At 38.9% G+C, this 22,138-nt stretch overlaps 1 protein-coding gene across 2 annotated transcripts in view; it reads right to left on the bottom strand.

The window, feature by feature from the left end:
- ANO3 (anoctamin 3) overlaps positions 1-21,352 on the bottom strand; it is a 207,008-nt gene extending 185,656 nt beyond the window's left edge. For both annotated transcript variants that reach the window (XM_055722906.1, XM_055722907.1), the window contains exon 1: positions 20,822-21,352. In XM_055722906.1, coding sequence (XP_055578881.1) covers positions 20,822-20,975 — 154 coding nt within the window. In that variant the 5' untranslated portion in view covers positions 20,976-21,352. The remainder of the gene's footprint in view (positions 1-20,821) is intronic.
- Positions 21,353-22,138: the final 786 nt, after the last annotated feature.

Genomic DNA, 22,138 nt, shown 5'->3' with positions numbered 1-22,138 from the left:
TTCGTACAGGGACTGTCACTGGCCACTCACAGCCTATAGTCAGTCATCTGTATCTGGAAGCAACAGCACAGTCAAGAGCAGACATACATGCTTCAAATAGATATGTTAGCCTGGGAACAGAACTCATGTATTATAAAAATAATAAAATGAAGTGCTATCACAGCAGTTGTATTTGCTCAGACTCATTCATTTCAGATGGGAATACAAGTATGTAAGAGAACTGACAGGGTTTGCCCTGTGAAGGAGCAGTACTGCATGGATTCATTAAAAGCCTTTCCACCTCCCTCTTTTACTATTTAGAAACATATAGAAAAATCAGTATTTTTCCTTCTTAGACAAAAAAACAGATTCAAAAGTTTTCACGTTAAGAAGTACTTTGGAATTTTTTGGAGCATTTAAATAAGAATGAAAATGCGAACATTTTTCTTGTTTTCTAAACATTGGCAATCCTAAACGTAAGGTTTCTCCATTACTTCCTTGCATGTTGCTGGAGTTCAATGGAAAGTATGTCCTAGAGCACACCTACAACAGCACGTACCGTTCTGGCAACATTTGCTCTTTCTAACCAGATCTTAGCATTTACAATTCTTCTACTATGTGGGATTGCCCGTCTCATTTAAGTACCAGTTTCCCAAGTTGGTTCATATTGTGCTTTCCTTACATCCATGAAATTTGCTTTAGGCAGAAGTTAAAGACTTCTGCATGATACAATCTACCTTTCTGAAACCATACTTCGCATTTAATTCTTTATCTATCTCTAAGACTTCAGTTTTCCTTTTATCGACACTTATTCCAAAATTTTGCGTAGTATTTCTAAAGGTAATTCGTTTGTGTTTCTGCAATATTTGGAATTTGATTCTATTTGGAAGTCTTCCTCAGATACGTATGCATTTTGATACTTATTCTCAAAGTGAAGAATTAATTACAAAACTCTAGTTCCTAAGCTTTTATATCATGTGTGTTTCATATTACTGTGATAGAAATAACCTGCTTCCCCCCCTCCCCTCTGGTTCCTTTTTATTGCCTATTCTTCTCGGGTTTATTTTTTATTTACCCTAGTACTTGTTTTGTTGTGTCAGTTAGTGGTGGAAAAAATCTATTTGATACAGTGTTTACAATTAATCAATTCTCACATAATAAGCAGAATTTATTCCCTATTCTATATCCAAGCAGTTAGAACTTCCATAATAATGGTTCCCATCTGTACTGAATTCTCTAACACAATTTCAAGCATATTGAATATGTCTTCCTATATCCGAATAGTAAGGAAATTTACTTATAGGATTTACTTGTCTGATTTGCTTTGTATGGCCAGAGTACACTACAGCTTATTGTTTTGTCAGGATTAATTTATATCAGCTGAATCAAACAAAATACATTGAATACCCCTGTGAAGCTATAAAAAAGTATGAGTTTATATATCTAGTCTGTTGGATAAAATAAGCACATCAATTTTGTCCAAACTTCCTTGTGGTATGTGATCAAAATATACCAGAATATAACAACTCCAAAAATGAATGAGATGGGCAGAAGTAATGAAAAAATTACCCCAATATAATTAATTTATAACAGCCATTTGAATTTTTTTATAAAATATGTCCATTGAAATGTATCAATAGCTTTAATAAGGAGGGATTCAAAAAAGGTTAAGGCTTATGAAATCTATTTAGACAATTTTTTTTTTTTTTGAGGAAAAGGGGTTTGGGGATTTACCAGCTGGGGACCAACTTCACGAAGATATAAGCAACTTCACAGATTTTTTTGTGCTTTCATCGTTTTATAACCAATTTTATCAGAAGATTCAAACTTGCATGAAAGTAGTGTGTGATTACTGTGAATCAAGCCAGAAACTGAGTTTTAAAGAAGCAAATAATAAGATTAGGACTGAAAAAACCAAATTATTTCTATGCAGCAGATACTTGAGACGACTCAGGCTAGTATTTGTACTGTCAAATAATTACATAGTTTCAAAACCAACCAAACAACCTTCACACACAAAACAAGAGAAACAAGATAAATCCTTCTGCAGAGCATACAAATGATAAAAATAAATCTTCCTCTGAAACACTGTACTTCAAGTTTTTAAGAAGTTATTCCAAATTACTGCTCAAATCAAAAGATAGAGACAGAAAGCAAGGATCGTTTTTTTTTTTTGGAAACTTGTTGATGTTAAAAAAAAATTAACGTGGGAAACATTGAGAAAACAATGTCACGCAGAGCAGTGGCAACTGCTCACGCCCACATTCATGTCACAGAGAAGACAGTTCAGTTTCAGCTGTGGTGTAGTGGGTAGAGCAGAGGAAGAACACGCAGGTCAGTAGCTACCAGGGCAGGTGATACACTATATACCTGCCCTGTGCTTTTCCCTGAAGCACATAACAGTGCAGCTACATCTTTAAATGCACGAGTGAGATTAACTCAATTTACTCAGGTCCCTAAAAATAAGCACAAACGGAGCAATCAAAACACGTAAATATTCAGTTCTCATTGAAATACTGTGTTTACATTTTTACCCTTCAACAGATTCTACCTTTGTGTTAAACAAGAAAGTCCTTCAGTTTATGGAGCGAGAACCGTCACATTGCTTTAAACAAAGTAGCGAGAAAACAAGCAAATTCCCCTTAATCTGAAGAAGATTATTTGTACAAGAGTTCTAAGTCAATCCCTCTGGTATCTGACCCATTGTGAAGCAAGAATGTATTAACACAAACATAAAATTCTGGAAATGAAAAGCCTAACCTTACCCAGATACTATGCAACCATCCCTAGGAAAGACTTTGGTAGAAAATAAAACATAACGTTACTCAGTGAGAAAAGGGTTTAGCAGTTCAGCTTCCCGGACTTTTTAAACACTTGGCTTAAGAAAACAGAACAGGAAAGAGGAAGAAGCAGTTAATCCTCCAGGAAGAAATCCCATCTGGCAATTTCCAGGAGAACAGGTCTGCCATGAAAAGTACAGTTTCAAGACCTGTTTCTCCAAGGTCTCCTTGTTTTGTCAGCGGTGCTGTAGATAAACAACTATGTGCATCTTACAAAAAGGTAGCTATTACTGTAAAAAAATACCTCCTTACCCTCTGCCTCAAACTACTACATGGTGCAAAATGGGTGTTCAGCGCAGAAGACAAAACATGCAGCACCCTGTTAACAAAACTCGATTGCCGTAATTGTTTTCTCTATCCTTCCTACACTAGGAACTCAACAAGAAAAATTACTTGTCAATGGCATTTTGGTTGAACGAGCACAGTCTCTGTGTAGCTTCAACATGCCAAGGTTCTAAGGCCACACCTCCACCAGCAAATTAAGCCATTGTGGGCACAAGCATGTGATGGCTTTTGCTATTATGTTGTTAACAACGTGGAACGCAGTAAGTTATTTGAAGTCTCTGGCATGCCGAACGGCCGACATGGTACTTCCAAGTAAATAATTCAGAAATTAACGTGGTTCTGTGATTACTAACCATGAATTTCAATGCCACTGGCGTACTCCTAAGTTGGTCCTTTATCACTGTTCCAGGAGATGTCTTTCCCACATGAGTAGCTTCGTGCTTCTCAACCTGTGACCAAACACATTCTTGGTATGATCCTAGAAAACTTCCATTCCTGGAGGCTGTAAAGAAGCCTTATCAGTTCTGCCTGGCTTCAGAACGGCACCACGGAGCACGGAGGAAGAACACAGAAAAGCAACATGAGACGGAGAAAGGGCGCATCGGAAGGGGTGGATCTACCCTGTTGCCTTACCTCCCCAAACGGCAGGTCAGTTACACAGTTCAAGCCATTATAATTCCAGCTGAAAATTAAAATCAGCCCAATAGATGACTGTATGGGCCATGCAGATTAAATAAATTCAAAACAAATTAGTACGCAAACCATATTTGTATACATCTAACAGAACTTGTCTCATAATGACATTGCTATGCAAAGATTGTATGCAACTGCAGCAGAAATTTAGGATTGATCTGAAAACAAATTTTTGATAGAAAATAAGTTTACCCTTGGAAGACTGTGTTTCTTTTCATTATTCATGTTAAAGAGGGTGTGTTGAGCTATCAATCACATCATTTCTTTCTTACAAATTCTCTCTAAGGAGAGTGAGAATCGGAACACAGGAGCTGGAATACAAGCACTGAGGGCAAGAATAGTATTATTTGGAGAAAACTTTAAAAAAAGCTTTATGTTCTTGTCCCCGTTTGGTGGAGGCAGCTCCCTCAAGTTTCCTCTAGACTAAGTTTAAGGTGGGGGGAATAAAAAGGAAAAAAAAAAAAAGAAGAAAAAAAGCAAACTAGAACTAACCATTTGTCCTTCAATAAATGTAAGAAAACCAAAGGACTCCAAAAGCCGCCACTGAACAGCAGTGACCACTAAAGCACTCCTTAATGCAAAAATGTATAGTCTCTCTCTGAGTGAGGATACCAGTTTCATTTCTCCTTAGGCTCTGCTTGGCTCGGACACTGCATAGCTAGCTTGTCCAAACCTGGCCTGCTGGAAAATGCCGTGTTTGTACTACAGATAAGCTGAGTATGAAACTCACTGTTCCAAGATTTCAGGGAAGCAAAGACCGAGCTTTTGTTTCTTGTAACAACACTTGTCATACAAAGAAATGAATCTGCAAACACAGAAATAGAAATGGCAAAGCACATTTTACCCGGTACTTATTGATCTGTATTGTCATATTTCAAGGTACAAATCTTCCATCATGTTAATTAAGTAGAAAGGAAGTCAGAAAGGATATTAATAGAGAAATGCACAAGGTGAAAAGAAATTAGCCATAAAGCTGTGCTTATGTTGATCATTTTTATGTTTTGCAGAAGAATATGATTTCACAATAAGAACAGAGGCTGAATGTCTCAGAACCACCATATTAGCACAGTCATTACTGAGAAAATAAATCAATAAGGGCTTACAGCACCTAAAAAAGAAAAAAAAAAGAGGGATTGATGGCAATATATTTCATTAGCTGAGTGACACAATGCTGATTTATTTTTAAGGACTGATTCCAGAGTCTATCAGTCAGTGACATACGCGTGACATGCTCGTTCCTTATTGGAGACTGCAGATTCATGCTTTCAGTGTTGAAGAGATGGTCCCTCACCATCAATAGACAGTAGCTTTCCCACCGCTTTTGTCCCAGAGAGTCCACACTGAGCTACTGTATTCAGCCATGGGAAAACCTTGCATTTCTTTTGCCAGTTTGATAAGAAAAAAAAAAAAAGCGGGGGGGGGGGGGGGGGAGTTAACTTTTGATCAGATGCTTCTTTTTTAAAAAATACAGAGAACATCATCATTATTTCACCTGTAGTGCAACTGTAAGACCACTTTTTCCATGTTAAGAAAATATTGGAAACCCTAGTCTCAATACCAGTCACTTCTGATAACTTGATTGGTAGAAATTATGCAAAAAACACTGGTATTGTACACCACCGTGAACACTACCAGTTACTCTGTCTGTTGGATTTTAGGAAGTAAAATCACACCAAAGGACACGCAGTGAGAAACCAACTTTTATATGCATCAGTGCCTATAGGTGTACGAAGCAATTTGTGAAGACATCACCATAAATTAAAAGATGTTTCTGATGTTGACAGAGGATTGCAAACTGGATGCAATGCCTCCACAACTGTGTTCTTCCCGACAGATACCCGAAAACAGTAACAAATGTAGAGCTTGTTAGGAGCCTGGAAATAATAAATCCTCCAGCTTTCATCTATTTTTTAGCAAAGCCAACTCCAGACCAAGTTGTCAGCTTTTACATGTTACACCTGGTTCTCCAGTGTTCAAAAAATACTGGTTTTGTACAGCATCCAGTGTACTACCAGTACATCCAGTTTACCACCCTGAACACTACCAGTTACTCTGTCTGTCAGATTTTAGGAAGTTTCCTACCTTAAGGCAGCATAGAGCGCCCCAGTTTCTGGGGAAGGTCGTCTATTTGAATGCTGTGTCAAACTTAATTGCAACAAAAAGAGCTGCGATCACATCTGCTAATAGCTTTGAAGTAATGTGAGAATATAGAAATAAGAGTACTGTCACAGCATCCTCGATTCAGCTCACTACATAAAAGCAAAGCGGTGCTCGCACAGAGCCCTAGTCATGTCAGGCTATGGTTGCAGAAATAATAAATCCTCCAGCTTTCACCTATTTTTTAGCGAAGCCAACTCCAGACCAAGTCGTCAGCTTTTACATGTTACACGTGGTTCTCCAGGGTTCTTCAAAAGTAAAGTTAGTTATAGAAGGGCATAACCTTCTCACGTAGTAGTTTTTAACATACATCACGTAAATAACTGTACTGCCTGTCAAACCAGATACAATGAAAAAGAGCTTTCAAATTAACATGATTAAAAAATTACTTTTTAAGGTTTCATTACTTGATACTCTTACATCAACAGTCACATCTGATGATTTTCTTTATAAGTACTCTTTTATGCCCAAGCAAAATAAACGTATTAAACAGTCAAGAAGCAGTAAAGATGAAGTATCACTTCACATTTTAGTTCCTAATCCTGTTCTTTCTATGCAGTGTCCACGTTCCAATGTAAATACCGTCTGACTGAATTCAGTGAAGCAGAAAGACCTTTCTTTTGCTCTACTATTGAATTTCTAGGGAGGGGAGTGGTTTTTGGTTATTTTGTTCCCAACAATTTGCTAACATATACTGCAGCGTTACCACATAGTTCCTGTACATTCAGGATCCTGATGCTAAGAAACACTTTCTTAACACAGATGCAAAGACAAAAAAACCCACGGCCCATATGACTCTCCGTAAAAGTGTCAATGAAAAAAAATTAAGATAAATGCTAAAATGCAATATGTACATTGCAGAAGTGATTGATATCAAGGCTTCTTATTTAAGTAGAAACTACAGCTGTAAGTGCAATCTGCAAAAGGCTACTAAAGCAGTTAAAAATGCCGTTGTCTTAAAAGGTATGTTGCCGTTCCTTATCCTTTTTGTAGCTGAGAATTGCTAAGGCATTTATAATGAAAAAAGAATCGAGAACCACAAAAATGCATTTAACACAATGCAACTGAAAGTCCTTGTTAATGCTAATTATTAAGCAGTTCTCTTCCTGAAAACCCATTAACTAGTGGTTTTCTAACAGAGAGGCTTTTAATATTTTTTTTTTAAATAAATCTCTAACCTGTTATTAAAGGATGTAATTTTCACTATTTGTTTCCCTACAACAAAACCTTCATAAAAGATCATCAAAGAAGTGGTCAAGTTTCTTGAGATGACTAAACACACAGTTCTTCCCGCTACACCTTGTGCTGTTCAATTTTAGCTGCACACATTGAGACACGGATATCAGATTTTACCCTGAGTATGTGCTGCTGGAGCATGGCCAAGGTAAAATTCACCTTCAGAACTTCTCGATGATTTAATCTTTTTGATATCTTGTGCAACTACCTGTATTTGAAGACTAAGTACTGACTGTTAGTGATTGCGTGACTCCGCGTAAAGTTCGACTGTCATTTTTTTGCTGGATTTGCAGCTTCAGGAAGGAACAACCAACCAAGAACTTGAAATTCAAGGCACAGTGTATCTGTAGCACACCAAGGCCGTGCAACTGCTCTCTGCTGGAAAAAGTTTTTAAGCATTAACTGACATCCAGGTCAATAGAACTGGGGTTGCATCTCACACGACATCCCCATGCTGTGCTGCAGCTACCTGGGGCTGACATGGAGGGATGCAGAGTGAGGTCTGGGTTTCTTACAACAAGCAGCCTCAGAGGCAGTGCCGGTGTGTGCCAGTGCGGGACAGGGAAGCAAAGAACTTTGTGCAGCCAGGCCACTCAGGATCCCTTTCACAGGAAGATTTAGGTACAGAACATGGTGCCAAAGAGAAGTGCAAGATCTTTAGGCAGCACAGGGTACTACATGGTGGTGTCACCAGTGTGCTGCCCCAGGTGACTACTCGCGCAGCAGCAATCCCAGGAGCCAAGTCTTCTCCATTGGCATGCAAATATTAACAGGAGTTATGTGTAGTCCTGCTTGGTGTCTCGGCCCTTTGGAGAATTTTTTTCCAAGTTATGAAATATGTCAGAATGTAATTCATACTGTAATGGCAAGAGGGAAACGTGATACAATAGTAGGATTCAACTTTCGGGAGGAAAATTTATCAGCTGGACTCTAAACACTCAAACCCTTGATTTGTTACAATCAGTTCTTCCAAAACCCGTTTGGATTTCTCAAGAGAGCTCTGTGCAGTAGCTTTTCTTCATACCTGATCATCACCTTCAGCGTGAGGAACAAAAGCATGTTTGGACATGGACATTGGACCTGATTTGAACACTGGGAGCTTTGCTAGAGACTAGAGAAAAGGAGCTGGCTTGTTGGTAGCTATTTTTTACAGAAAACATACTATTGGATGGAAAGTCCTTAAAGGCTTTGCAGCCTCGCATCAGGTTCATGACAGTTATTTCAAGATTTTAAACATTATGGGGATCATATTTCCTAATACTAATTGTACCTGCAATGAACAGAAACATCTGGTCAGGGCTCTGCTCAGGTAGTCTGACAGCAAGAAGCTACTCCAACTCATTATAAAAACTCCTGGTGCTTTACTAATAAAAGCCGGTATTGCAAAACAAGCCTGCGTAACCTGTGCAGGTCAGCTAACAAGATGGTGTGTCCTTTCATGTGTTGAAACAGCATGTTTAGGGCTTTTTCTCCTACTTCAGGAAAAGGAAAAAAAAAAAAAAAAAAGATGAATGAGAAAACTTTGCCCTGCTGCCCTGGTGGCAGCAGAGATAAACAGACCCATGGCATCATTAAACTTGTGGCATTATCATCAGAACTATTTCTGGAGGACAGTTTGAACAAAGCTAACAAGCCAACTTGGAACACGCGGCAGCTTCATGTTTTTAATGTTCATCTGGTTTTTATATCCCGTATTTTTAAATATCTTCTCAAAAGCTGAGAGGGAACATTCGGACATACGTCTACACCCGGCTCGCACCCGCACCTTCGCTCCTCGAAACAGAGAGCAAAGAAGAACTGGCAGCGCTGAGTGGGCAGCTCCAGGTCTGTTCACAAAGTCGTCAAATATATATACATGTATATTTGTGTGTATACATACATCACATATATACACACATGTATATATGCGCTAAGAGTGTTTACAGGTTTTAGCAAGACCTCAAATCCCTAGATAAACTGCTTCTAAAAGGACATTGCCACATCCAAGTGATTCCTTAGGTCTTTCCCTCATTTTTTCAGGAGAACCAGCTAAACTGTTTTTGCGCTTTAAGATGTTTGTTCTTAAATGCATTTCTGCAGAGCTATCTGCAAGCATTACTCCAAGCAAATCAATTAGCATTTCTATCAAAAAAACCCCACCCATCAAGTAAAACACTTTTTTTGAACGTTGCTTCAGCTGCTCCTGCGCAATAGCGGAAGTTTCTGTTAAAAAAACAACACAATCACAAAGCAAGATTAAAGCTTAAAGCATAGCAATAGGAGTAAATGACCACTTTTTCGCACCAAAAACTTTCTCCGATGAAAGAAAGAGCACAGAATTGTCTTCACACAGCTCCACACTTCCTCCAGAAGACTTCTTAGTGAGAATTTCACTATAGGATTCAGACAAGACAATGTTTAAGCTCTCAGGTGAGCTTTGCTGCAGCAATATGCTACAGCACTAAAAATTATGTCTGTCTGCGGTACGGGTTTGAGGCACATCCTGCAGCTGAAGCAAACAGGTGTGATGACGTGAACGGACAGCTGCTTTCGGCTGTACAGCAGCAGGAAGCCTGGCCCTTACTGCACCTACTTTTAAAACTGAAAAGATAAAGGATAAAGTTCTTATCACTTGGAAATCAAAATGGCACTCAAACTCCAACACCAGCCCTCTCTTTGGACTTAACAGAGCATATCCTGATGCCAAGTATATTTTTGCCATTTTGTGAAAAAGCATTAGTGCTACCTTCAAAAGATATTTCTTGTCTAGAAGTAGAAAATGTTACATTTTATTCTTGCCGAATTAGATCCAGTAAGCTCGGTAAGACAGTTTAATAGTATAATTGGGGAAAAATCAAAAAATACATTCACTAATTATTTATCTTTCTAAAAAACCCACAAGTAGCTTCCATAGAGTTTATGGCTCACCAGCTCCTTCATGGTCTGGGGCACATCAGTCAGGACCTGCTTTTCCAGAAGTGCTGAGCGAACCCACAGCTGTGCAAAATGAGAAGGAGCTTTAGCATTTTAATTTTTAACTGAGGCTCCTCATTCTCTTCACATCCTGTTTTTCAACAAACTGCTCAAGTAACTGAGAAAATTCCTTATTACTCGAGACATTAAAATTTACATAGATGGCATAAATCATGTCAGATATTGTATAATTTTGTCAGCTGCACTCACAGAAAAACGCCTAGAGATATCAACTTCAAGCTCCCCTCCTTATTGTAGTTCTCTCCTTCACAGAAAGTATACATTAAAAACATGATTTTGCAGACTTAAAAAAAGGCGAGAATAACTGTTTCCTCTTTTTCTTTCTTGAAAGAAGATTAAGATAGAAAAGGAAAGCATGAAAGGAATTGAAATAATTAACATCAGTAGGATCACGCCATCGACACCAGCAGAGAAAGTCATAGGGTCTTACTAATGAGAGGCAAGTCAGAGTACTAAAAGAGTAGGGTAAGGAAAGTTAAGATACTGAAAGTTAAACAACTGGTTTTTAGAAAAGAACTAAAGATTCATGTTTAAAGTATGTTGTACTTGGAAAGAGTTATCACTCCAGAAGTGAGAGGTGTAGAGGAATAAGTGAGAAAACAGATGCTAAAAATAAAAAATAGGCATGCAATGTGAAGTGAAAAGTCACAAGTGATATGAAACTGAATCAAAAGTGTTGATGGACAGATGAGGAAAGTTACTTTTGTGCAAAGGTCAGTGAAAATTTTGGAATTTGAGCAGAGGAAGACTGTTTCAAGTGCTCTATATTGGGTAAATCAAAAGGAAGAGGAGAATGTGTCCTGGTTGTGAAGAAGAATAAGAGTAACAGACCTTGGGAAACTCTGAAAAATATGAGCTACATAAAGAAGGATCAACATTGGTGCCAAAATATGAATACAAGGTTAAGACTCAAATCCCTAATGTTATTTAAGAGGGTTTTCAGTGAAAATCATAAGGTGATCCGTTCTAGAGGATTTTTTTCTTTTCTTTTTTTTTTTTTTCCCCAGACACATTTAAGCACACTTTACCCATTCTGAACTAGCTAAACACAGTGGTTTGGGAACTTCTGCCTCAAGAGACTCAACTCTGCATTTGTGAAACTGAAGACTGATTTTTCTCAAGCTGAGTGCCATACCTCCTGCAGGACTTCAGTGCTGCTTAGTCAGATCAAGTGGTAGGATATCCTTGAGGAGATAATGGAATCATGGCCAACAACAGGCTTTCCTGTCTCCTTTCCTCCTGAAATAGCAGATACTGATTGCCGTCAGAAACAGGATACCAGACAAGGCAGATTTTGACCTGAGCCAGTGTGGGATTTCCTACGAGTTCTAGGAAGGACAGAAAAGCAAAACAGTTCCCTCCCAGATCTCCCAAGTCCTCTGTGTTTGCTTTTCCCAGCAAAGCAAAGAAGATCAGAAAGAAAGCATTTGGAGATTAAAATTATAACACTAGGAAACAACATTTTCTAAAAATTAAAGTAATAGTTATCACATTTAATTCTACCATAACAAATACAATTAAAAGAAAGAGTAGAACATGCCAAAAATGCACTTTATTAAAGTTTGTGAATTTTGAGGGTGGCAAAATGTCTATAAACGGGGCACCTATTTGTACTTTGAATGGTCCTCACTATTTCCTTCCTGAGGTAGGTGAACAAGCCAATAGTATACCTTGTGTAAAAATTGTGTGCAAAACTATCTTCTTCCAGAAATGAAGGAAGAATATATAAACCCCCACCCCGCATTTGTTACATCATTTAAATTAGTCAGAGAGCAAGGCCAAGTCACTCTCAAAAAGAGTAAGATGTCAACCTTTGGAATTAACTTCACGCAACTTAGTTTTGATCATCCTTGAATTCTTAAGATTTATGTTTTCCTTGGGGTTTTTATAAACAAAAATTAAAAGAGCACATAAATATACAGAGACACAGAGTTCCTTAATCCTGAATGACTCAATCTTCTGTCTTTTTTTTTTTTTTGATAGAAAGAAAATACTATCCAGAATACACTTATACACTTGCTATTTTTATGGTTGTTTTATTTCTAAAATAACACGAAGTTCAGTCAATAGAAGTGAGCAGCGGCAATCAGCACCTCATACCAGGCGTTCCACTGAGCCAAAACGAGCTGCCGACTCAAGAGTCCCAGCGAAACTAAGCTGCTTGTTCCATGGTCCTTTGTTTTCTCAAGGACAACTTCCAGAGCCCAGGCATTTTTCAAGACAGCAATTTTAGGAAACCCGCCGATGAAAATAATTGTACTCCTGATGGATGTACATATGAAATTGCCTTTCCAAATGACTGGCCATAATCCAAGTCTTTAGTCTGTCAAAGAGCCATTGAACAAAAAAACAAAACAAAACAAAACACCACATTTTGGCTTGGCCAGGCCCACGGGGCAAGAACCTTTATTCATTAGTTTTTGTCTTTTTAAAGCTGCACTAATGGAGCTTGCCCCAGTGAGGATCCTGGAAGACAGTGTGCAAACCTCGTATGTCTCATGGCACACACCTATGACACAGCAACACAAGAGTTTGGTGGCTGTTCACTTAATTAGTTTCCTTGTTCAGGTTCAGCAGCATGTTGGGGTGAAGGAAAGACTGAATAAATGAATACCCTTACAAGGGCATTTTCCTTGAATATTTTATAATTTTTCTTTCAAAATTGAGAATTTTTGAATTCAAGGAGATCTAGGAGCACCTTTGGGGTGTCAAAATCAAGGATTCGGAATATAAAAGGCAAAGATATGCCGAGATGAGATGAGAAAAAGCTTGCAGGGTGGACCGACTCAAGTCATTTTAGTAACCTCATGGAACTCTGGTATTTAGTTCTTTCTCAATGCCTAGACAGAGAAAGCAGAAATCAGTTTTCAAGTCTTGTTCACAGTCTCGGTGCCATGCAATTCTGACTGACCTGTTGTTCCTGACCATAGAAAGAACAGAATGAGAGAAAACCAAGTAGTTAAGGAAAAGAATATTTAAAGCAGCTACTAGAAGAAAACCTTGCAGATCAGCGTAAATAAGAGAGAATTTCCTTTCAAAAATTGAAATGCTTTGTTTCAACATATGCAAGAAAAAGGCACCACAGAATTTAGCTTACACTTTAGGACTTGGGTAAGACCGATACAGTTCATCTTCAACATACATCACTGTTCCTTCAAAGCAAATTAGCTGAATGTATTATACTACCTTTCTTGTTAGCAGTATTCTGAAATAAATGATGTCAGTAGCCCACTACAATATGAATTTTCATAAAGTGCACTGCATTACAGGGCGAAACAGAAGCATAGCAGCAAAACAAGGAAGGCTATTACTTGCTTAAGGTTTACGATACATAAAGTAATTTAGTATGCTGTGTTGAAGTGCTATCTACTTTATTTTGACACAGAAAAGAACGTTTGTGTTTTAGAAATAGTCATCTTGAATGTTCAATCGAAGCACTAAAACAGAAACCTGAGGCTAATTCTCTTTACAAATTGGATACAGCTAGAGAGGTTTGGCATAATCGTACCTTCTCAGGAGGTTGATGTATTTGGACCTAAGAGACTTCACCATGCCCCCTCAAAGGCGGGAACACAAGTATGATAAAGATCTAAATAATTGTTAATGCTTTTGCATATATAAATATATAATTCCTAGAGATACTATCTCAATTTATTATTTTACCGGCAAACTAGCACATTTTAGGATTGAGACAAGTAGGCAGCCAAATTCTTTCTCACCGTCTGCTTTTGGAAAAAACACGCTTGTCTCTTCCAGCACCACTCAAAACTATTTCTATTTATAACATTCCGCTGCCTGCAGATAACTCTGTAATTCTCTCTCTCCCATGATGTGCCTTCTAAGTATTACTAAACTTGCATTTTCAGAAAGTTTTGTTTTGTTGTTAAATCAGATTCACTTAGGTCATATTGCAATGCTGATAAAAATATCACAAAGGTCGAGAAAACGTGCTAGTGTTTCTGTACATTTACAACAGTGTAACAGAAACCCAAATACAGATTGTTCCATTAACACACACAAAAAAAGAAATCAATTATAACCAGAATTTTATAGACCATGTGCTAAACGGCATTGTTTGTTTCCTCATTATGTACTGTTTAGACACAACCATCAGATCTTATAGTAAAACCTGCGTGCAAAAAGGAATAAAATTGTATCCTCTATCACCACCGGAAGTAACTTTACTTTCAAAAGTCACCTGTACACGCCCTACACCAGTCCGCTCAAAACACTCACGACCTCCAGATGACTTTTTTTTTTCAAAACCGTGATAATAGCATGTAAAGACATATTACCAGGCTTAAATTTTCAAGAAACCTGAACCACCTCAGCCACCTCCCATCCACACCGAGTCATCTCGCATCCTATGTTGTACTGGAGATTTGCTTGTAATTTTATGCTCATTATTCAAGAAGAAAATGATATAAGCACACAGACCCACCTCTAACAACTAAGATACAGGTGTTTCACTGCTGTGTTCAGGCTTTGCCGATATAAGATACACTGTGCTATAGGAAGACTGTCCAGACTTGACTCTTGTTGCTGTTTTTTGACCTTTGCTACCACGCCTGCACTGATCTGTTTTGTAAGTATTGACTTCACCTTTCAAATGAGGGAAAGGTTTAGTAATATCTGCAAGGGCAGCATATTCTTTCTGTAGACATACTTCATCTATAGCTACTGAGGGAATTTGGGAAATAAAATCCACTATCATAAATCATTAGAGTGTCTTTACTCGGAGTTAGCTGACCTACCCCACTCTCGAATTGAAAGTAAATAGCTCATTAAAGGAAGGAAGAGCACAGAAGAGAAATGATGCCTCTGGGAAAAATTAAATTTCTATATCCAGCTTAGTTTCCATTTATTGTAGCCACGTGAGGGTATAAAGTCATGACCCCCCGGGGCGGATGCGAATGCCTCTCCACGATCTTTGCATTATTCATTAGCTACAGGCTTATTTTGCGTATTAATGAAATTTTGGTGGAGATGGTAGGGCCAAACAGAGAAGACCTTCCAGTTGTAGCTTATAGTACAACTTTAGGCTGAACGGCAAAAAGACTGACTCTGGGCAGTACTGAAGTCTCAGCCAACAGAAGACATACCAGATAAATTGGAGTCCCAGCCTCCATCCCCATATGAACAAATATGCTTTCTCCCCCATTTTTTTTCCACCTGAAACCTCCCTAGAAGATGCCCACTTCATTTTCAAAAGTGGCAGCATTTCACTGACAGCGATTTGGACACAGCACAGTCTGCCTCCAAGGTAAAATTAGAATTAAAGGTAATGTTATCCACCAGAAATAATGAAATACTTCCTGCGGCATTGAGGTTAGGAGACCACTGGTAACTTCTATTTCTGTTCTACAGCTGAATTAGTTATGTTTCCTTCCGACTTGCAACTAAATGTTGGCTTGACATGGCAGAACAAGTAGAAGGATTATTTCTGAATATTGATCTTATTGACTGGAGAGTCCCAATAGGTTCTTGAAATGACCAAAAAGCACATTTCATGACCTTTTGTTTTACAAAAGAAATTGGAAGAGGAAAGCAGAAAACCAGCACCTGATCTTTGTGCAAACATTACCTTGTTTGGTTTGTTCGCTCTAAGTAAACACGTGCTTTCAAAACCTGCTTTGGTGTAGGTGTTTCAAGTCCCAGTTCTGCACTGTGCTGCGGCCTCTTGCAGGGCTCCCCTGGAGACAGGGCCTCGGCTGGGCAGAAGCTGCTGGAAATAAATTCCTGGGCATTCCATCTGCTGCCTTCCTGGTCCTACCGTGCAATCCCAGCGTGACTAAGGCAAACTGGTGGTGCGATGTGCACAAAGCTTATTTATTCAGTTCCCTGAACACTGTGATGCAGCTGTTACTGAAGCACTTCTCAAAGTTAGATCGAGAGAAATTTTCATTCAGCGATTAGTCTACTTTCTAAAGTTTAAAAGTAAACATGGTTTTAGCAGATTTTCAGTAATCAGAAGTATTTTGATGTTACAGGGAAGATGGAAATATAATCAGTTAAGGGATGTTTGTATAAGGCTTTAAACTAAAAGACAAATTCAAGTAAAAGCTGTAGATTATTTTGAATTCCCCCACCAATAAATTTCCTGTAAAGTATTTCCATTGCAATAAAGCAAATGGTCTGTATTGAAGACAATGCTCCACCACTGAGCATTCTAGTTTCATCTGCCACCACAAAGCACATGATTTTATTCCTTGGCACAGCGACACTCCCATCAAACAGTGATATGTGCACCGTGAAAAGTTTTTCAGTGGGGGTGATGTAGCAAGTTTTCTAGACAGGTTGCTGAGGAGAATAACAGCAAGCACCCAGAGCTCAGTCTGCTGCTGCCTCTCATAACCATCTCGGGAAGGAAAAGAGGGGCAGACAGCTGTAGGGAAACTTGCTGCATTCTTGTCCTTTTCATATTTGTCCTGGTGGCAAATGAGGACAAGTTCTGCTCATCCTTTCTTCTTAATCCCTGCATGTCCTGACATATACAAAGGGACTTCCTTACATTTTGGTGCAACTCAAACCACCTCCACTGCTCTTCTGACTCCCAAAGGCTCTTCTGCCCCTCAGACTCTGCTAAAATAGAAAAATACAGTTGTCACATCTATATATGTGCACTTACTACATTGATTGCCTTGGACACAGAACAGTGAACACCTGAAACTGTTTACTCAGTTACACCATCTTTACCCAATAGTTCCTATTTTCCTTTCCCTGAGCACCCTGTTAGCCTAGATGTCTTGTTAGTAGAGTGTAGATCAAAGCATTTTGTAGGCTTATGTCCTTAATTTTCTTATCCCTTGTTAACTGCTACAAGTTTAATAATGCAGGTTTTTTTCCTTTTCTACACTCATACAGCCTATGGGTGATTTCTACTACATAAATAGACCAGCAGTAAAAATAACTTCTGAAACATAGCAACTATTCTCTGGAAAATAACTTGCACATCCCTTCCCCCAAAAACTCATCAGTAAAAGAACCACAAAAAAAGGCAGGAATAAAATTGCCTCTCTAGCCTTGTATCGTTCTACCAGCAGTCAGAAAGCCAAATCCATGTGATTTAGTGCATGTCCCCTTTCAGGAGAGTGAGTGTTGTACTCTGAGCCCACCGCTACCACTTGTGTTATTAAGACCTTGCTTATGGCTCACATTGGTGGCTTTATTAATATATATTTGTAAGAGGTTTGTTTATTCTTTATCAAGAGTTACTAGGATAAAACCATCTCTAGGAACGTAGTAGAGAATTTGTGAAGAAATGTTGCTGAGTTTGTTTTACAACTCTAAGACAAACCATAGATAAGGAGATCAAGACTATTATTTGTAGGTTGAATGTTTTCAGTCATTTCCAGACTGAGAAGAGATGAAGCAGAACAGCACGTATCAGGGATAATAAGGTTTAAATCTGTACAAATATTTACAGCTGCCATATTCAGATTAGCTTTGCTTCCTGGGAGAAGTCTGAAAGGCAAATACACCAGGCCTGGGGGGAAATTCTAACGTGGCAAATGAAACTGAGATCTGGTCCTATATTTCTATACTGTGAATAGCCTGTTGCCCGACGGTGAAGACAAATTGCTGCAGCTGTGACAGCAGCATTCACATTACATCTTATTAAACATAAAAAATTCTTTGCAGCATAAGTAGCATATAAATCAAAATGGACTTCATTTTCTTAAAGATTGCTCGGCGTCTCTAAAAACCCACCAGCCCCACATTAGCTGCTGTGTCTACAAGCTTCACCGCTCCGTTCAAACTTCCACCAGGAGCGCAGGTATCCAGGTAATCTTAGTGCTGTGGAAAGCAGCACTGGCCATCGGTCTGCTCACGGACCATTCGTCACATGAGCTTGGTCACGCTTTTCAGGATTTCATTGTTTGAGAAAATGTCTCAATATTACACTGCAAGTGATAAACCCCCAAGGATTTCGATAATGCACTACATGGAAAAAGTCTGCATTCTGTACATGGAAGGCTAATTTAACCATGCTGTTATTCTATATTATTACTGTGCAATATATTCTGCCATATCTACAGATGCCAAATATGCCTCAGAATGGTACTTGCATCAGAATTGAAAATGGAGTGACATACAGAAAGTTAAATTTATTTAAAAAAATTTTTTTCTCACCTAACAGGAGATGTATAGAAAAGGAAATTTACATCCTATTACAGTGGATTTTGGTTAAAGCAGAACAAAATAAGAATATAGTAAATATTTTTCTGTCCCAGCAATGTTTCCATTTTCCATTTGAGAACATCAGACTATTTCAAGACAACACTTCGTCAGATTATTCACTTTTCAGTATCTGCACTGTTAGGTGTTATGTTTAAAATTAACACATCAGCACTACAAGACGAAAAGTTTTCCTTAAGTGATAATCTCTCTCTATTGAATTCTCTGCTCTTTATATATATCTGTACATAAAAAATCATAGTACAAGCATAGCATAACAGATTTTAAGCGATACACCTCTTAAAACATGGAGTGCATTGAGAGCGGATGGGAAAGGGACATGTTCTCTGTTGCTGCATTTTTGCAGGTTCACACCAAGTACTTATGTTTTCATAACTTACATACCTTATACTACCTCTAGTTGGTATTCATCTTGCCTGTGAAGCAGCACTGTCGGGAAATCATCTGCTTGTGAAGAGTTGGGTGCGTCACTGTAGTATAAGCAAGGGCTGTTTATTTTTTATCAGCAGCCATGGCTGAACAAGCAGAGGTTCCTAGAAGGCAGCGGCATGTGGGAGCAAACAGGGCTTGTTTACACTGTGCCATTCAGGCTTCAGCCAACACTGGAAACTACAAAGGGCTTGCTTACTTTAAACACTGGTGAAATAAATACATCAAGGCATATTTTAGAAGGCAAAAGATGAGATTGCATTTCTTGAAGTCATCATTCGTAAACCTTAAAAAATACTATAACAATGTATCGGCATTTCTTTGATTCTTCCTGTGATGCAAAGACACAAACCAAGAAAATCTTCAAACTCTGACAAAACATTTGTCAAAGACACTCGCTAGCACTGTTCCTGCTTTAGGAATAGTAAACAGCGTTTGCAAAAAATGCTTGCAAGACTTAATTCTTCTAACAAGAAAGTAATTATTTTTTCCAAATGGATGAATCCCAACAAGGACACTTGATTACATATATATTTTTTAATCTTTCTCCTGCAGAACTCTGACTGGTATAGTTCCACAAACAATATGCTGCTCATGCTGAAAGTTCATTTTACTCTTGATTGACCACGTAGGCCAGAACAGGTCACTCTGATATGTGGGAAATGTAGCAAAGCATATCACTTAGCACAGGCATAAACTCTTAACAACACTTCTTCAGGGTAGGAGAGGTAATTTTCAAGTCGTGTTTTTGGATCCAAGGGTAATAACACCTGTTTCCTGACCTTACAGAAACCTGCTAACATACGAGAGAAACTTTCAGAAGTATATCTACTGAGAAAATTCTGTTTTACAAAAGTTAGCAGAGGCTTTGTAAGAAGTAGAGTGAGAAAATTTCTATTAGGGAAAGAACAAGTTACCGGTTTTCCTTGCAAAAGGATATGGCAACCCAACCATGTGACCATTCAAATGTTTAAGAACTGATTTTATAAGCAAAAAATGTTCCAAATCTTTGTTACAGAGTTAAAGAAATAATACATTTTTATTTAAATATTCACCTACTTTAACCAGGCAAAAGCGGCAGCCTTCCCCTGAAAGCTAGTTGCCCTGTCACAGGAGAACGTGTCACTCACACTCAGCCTCCATTTGTCTTGTCTGTGCTGGGTTCCAGGGGTCACAAGCAAAAGAAAACACAATCTAAGTCAAAATATCCCTTGGGAGTTGTACAACTCAAAATACGTGTGTCGCCCACAAGGAATCAGAGTAGCCATTCTTAAAAAGTGTTTCCTAGATGAACGACCATCCAATAATTTAGAAGGTTTTAAGTGTGTAACTGAGATTCCATTCATTAACTGCAGATATACCCCCTCGGTTATATTAGACAATCCAGGGCAGCTACATTCTGTATTTTCCAAGACCACGGATTTTCAGAGAAATTTAATTTTCACGATGCTTTTTAATCGACATTTTTTGGGACCTACTGTAGCTATATGCAACACCTGCCACAAAATAAAAACAAGAAATGAGCCACACTGGTCATAAGAAAAAACAAAAAATATCAATCTTACAGCATACACAATTCCCTCTTTACAAGCCCCGATGTGATTAAAAAACCCCAAAACAACAAACCCCAGAGAAAAAGAGCAACAGTAATAAACACTAGAGAGCACAACTTGTATATACACCTTGCAGTCTAATATCAGAGCGGCTGCTGGGGCTTCTCTAACTTACACAAAACCTATATAACCTCCTATGGAAAGCCCATCATCCAGGTAATGCCAAGGCAATAGTCTCCCGGGCTCTTCTTCCAACAGTACCCTATGTGCTAAAGTGTTCAAGAGACACTATTTATTTTATTTTTTTAAGAACAGATGTGTTTTATCCTTTATCTAAAGTAAAAATTACTTCGTATATTGCATGCGACACCAATGAATCCTGTGTTTTCCTTGTTGGTCTTAGAGTTTACTTGCAACATGTTACATCAGTAAATAGACACAGATTTGAGGAAATAGTTGATATAAATGCATGCTTACCAGCTGGTGCAGAACGCGAGCAGTGAAGTTGCAAACCATGATATTCGGCACATGATTCACTAAATCTGCCTTCCTTAAATTCTGACTTGGAATCCTTTTTGCTCTCAATCTCATCTGAGGAAAGCTTATCCAGTTCAATTATCACAGCTGACATTGTAAGATAGTCTCAGTGTAACTCAAAATAAAAACAAAGCTGAACAAAAGAAGAAGCCACTTTAAGCTCAGCTTCCTTAAACTTGCAGCCTGGGGGAAAAATAACTTCCTATCACCCAAAAAAGAGAAAATTCCCCCAACTGTAATAGTGCAAGATGTTTTTAAGTCAATGACTGAGCAACTGTATTTCCAAGCAGCTGTTCTTCCAGCTCTGCAGCTTTTGCTGCTTATTGCAGCGCTTCTCTAAGGTCGAAAACTACTACTTTAAAAAGTTCTTCTGCTCTTGTGACAACAATATTACAGCGTTTCTGTGTAGCTGCTACAAAAATAGCCAGGGTAAACGCAGACATCTGTGTGTCAGCTAAGTTGTGGACTTACTAACTTTGTTTTAAGAATCTAATTCCCGTTGTTTCCCACTGGTCCAGCTGGGAGGGGCTGAGCAATGCCAATGGCAACAAGTGCATCCCGCTGGCAGCCGGCCCATGGAAGCGCCTTGTGCCACAGCTCTGTTTCCTCGCACAACACTCCAGTCTTTGTGCGGGCTGGGTGCAGCGAGATTAATGACCAGAAGCCAATTTACTTCTTGAAAACAAGGAAGAAACTGTTCTCAGTTTCTCCGTTTATGATTTTAGAACCTCGAGTTTAAAAAGTTTCTTTCTGAGGAAAGCAGTGCCAGTAAGATTAAGTGGCTGAATCTTTTACAGCTTGCTTTTTTTTTTTTTTCCCCCCTCCCGTTTTCCTTTCCTCAGATGCAAGCAAGCCTCAGCAGAACTCCAGACGAGCTCAAGTCCCAGCAGGCAGCCGATAAGCAGAGCCGAGAGAGTCACCCACTGGCGAGGGGGGAGAACGGCAGAGCCCGGCGTGGAGCAGCCGGTGATGATGCTCCCCGGGCTGGGAGGCTCCCAAGGGCACTGCCAACTCCCCATTTCCCTTAAGAACAGCACGGCTGATAAAGCGGGAATCGCCATTTATGAAAACATACCACACCACAGTTTTTAATAGGAAAATTTGCAAGCCTTAGCTAGTGAAAAGGTGGTACGGTGATCTGTTAGCTGTGTGTCACACCTTCTCCGCTCCTCTTTGCGCAGTGGGAAAGAGGATTAAATACTGCAAGAAAAATCTATGCAGCCACGCAGCTTTCACTAAAGGGTCCCTTGTCCCACG

Source organism: Falco cherrug, chromosome 10 (genome assembly GCF_023634085.1).
Source record: "Falco cherrug isolate bFalChe1 chromosome 10, bFalChe1.pri, whole genome shotgun sequence".
Taxonomy (NCBI): domain Eukaryota; kingdom Metazoa; phylum Chordata; class Aves; order Falconiformes; family Falconidae; genus Falco; species Falco cherrug.
The sequence above is the reverse complement of the archived record's forward strand: the minus strand, read 5'-3'. Positions and strand labels throughout refer to the sequence as shown.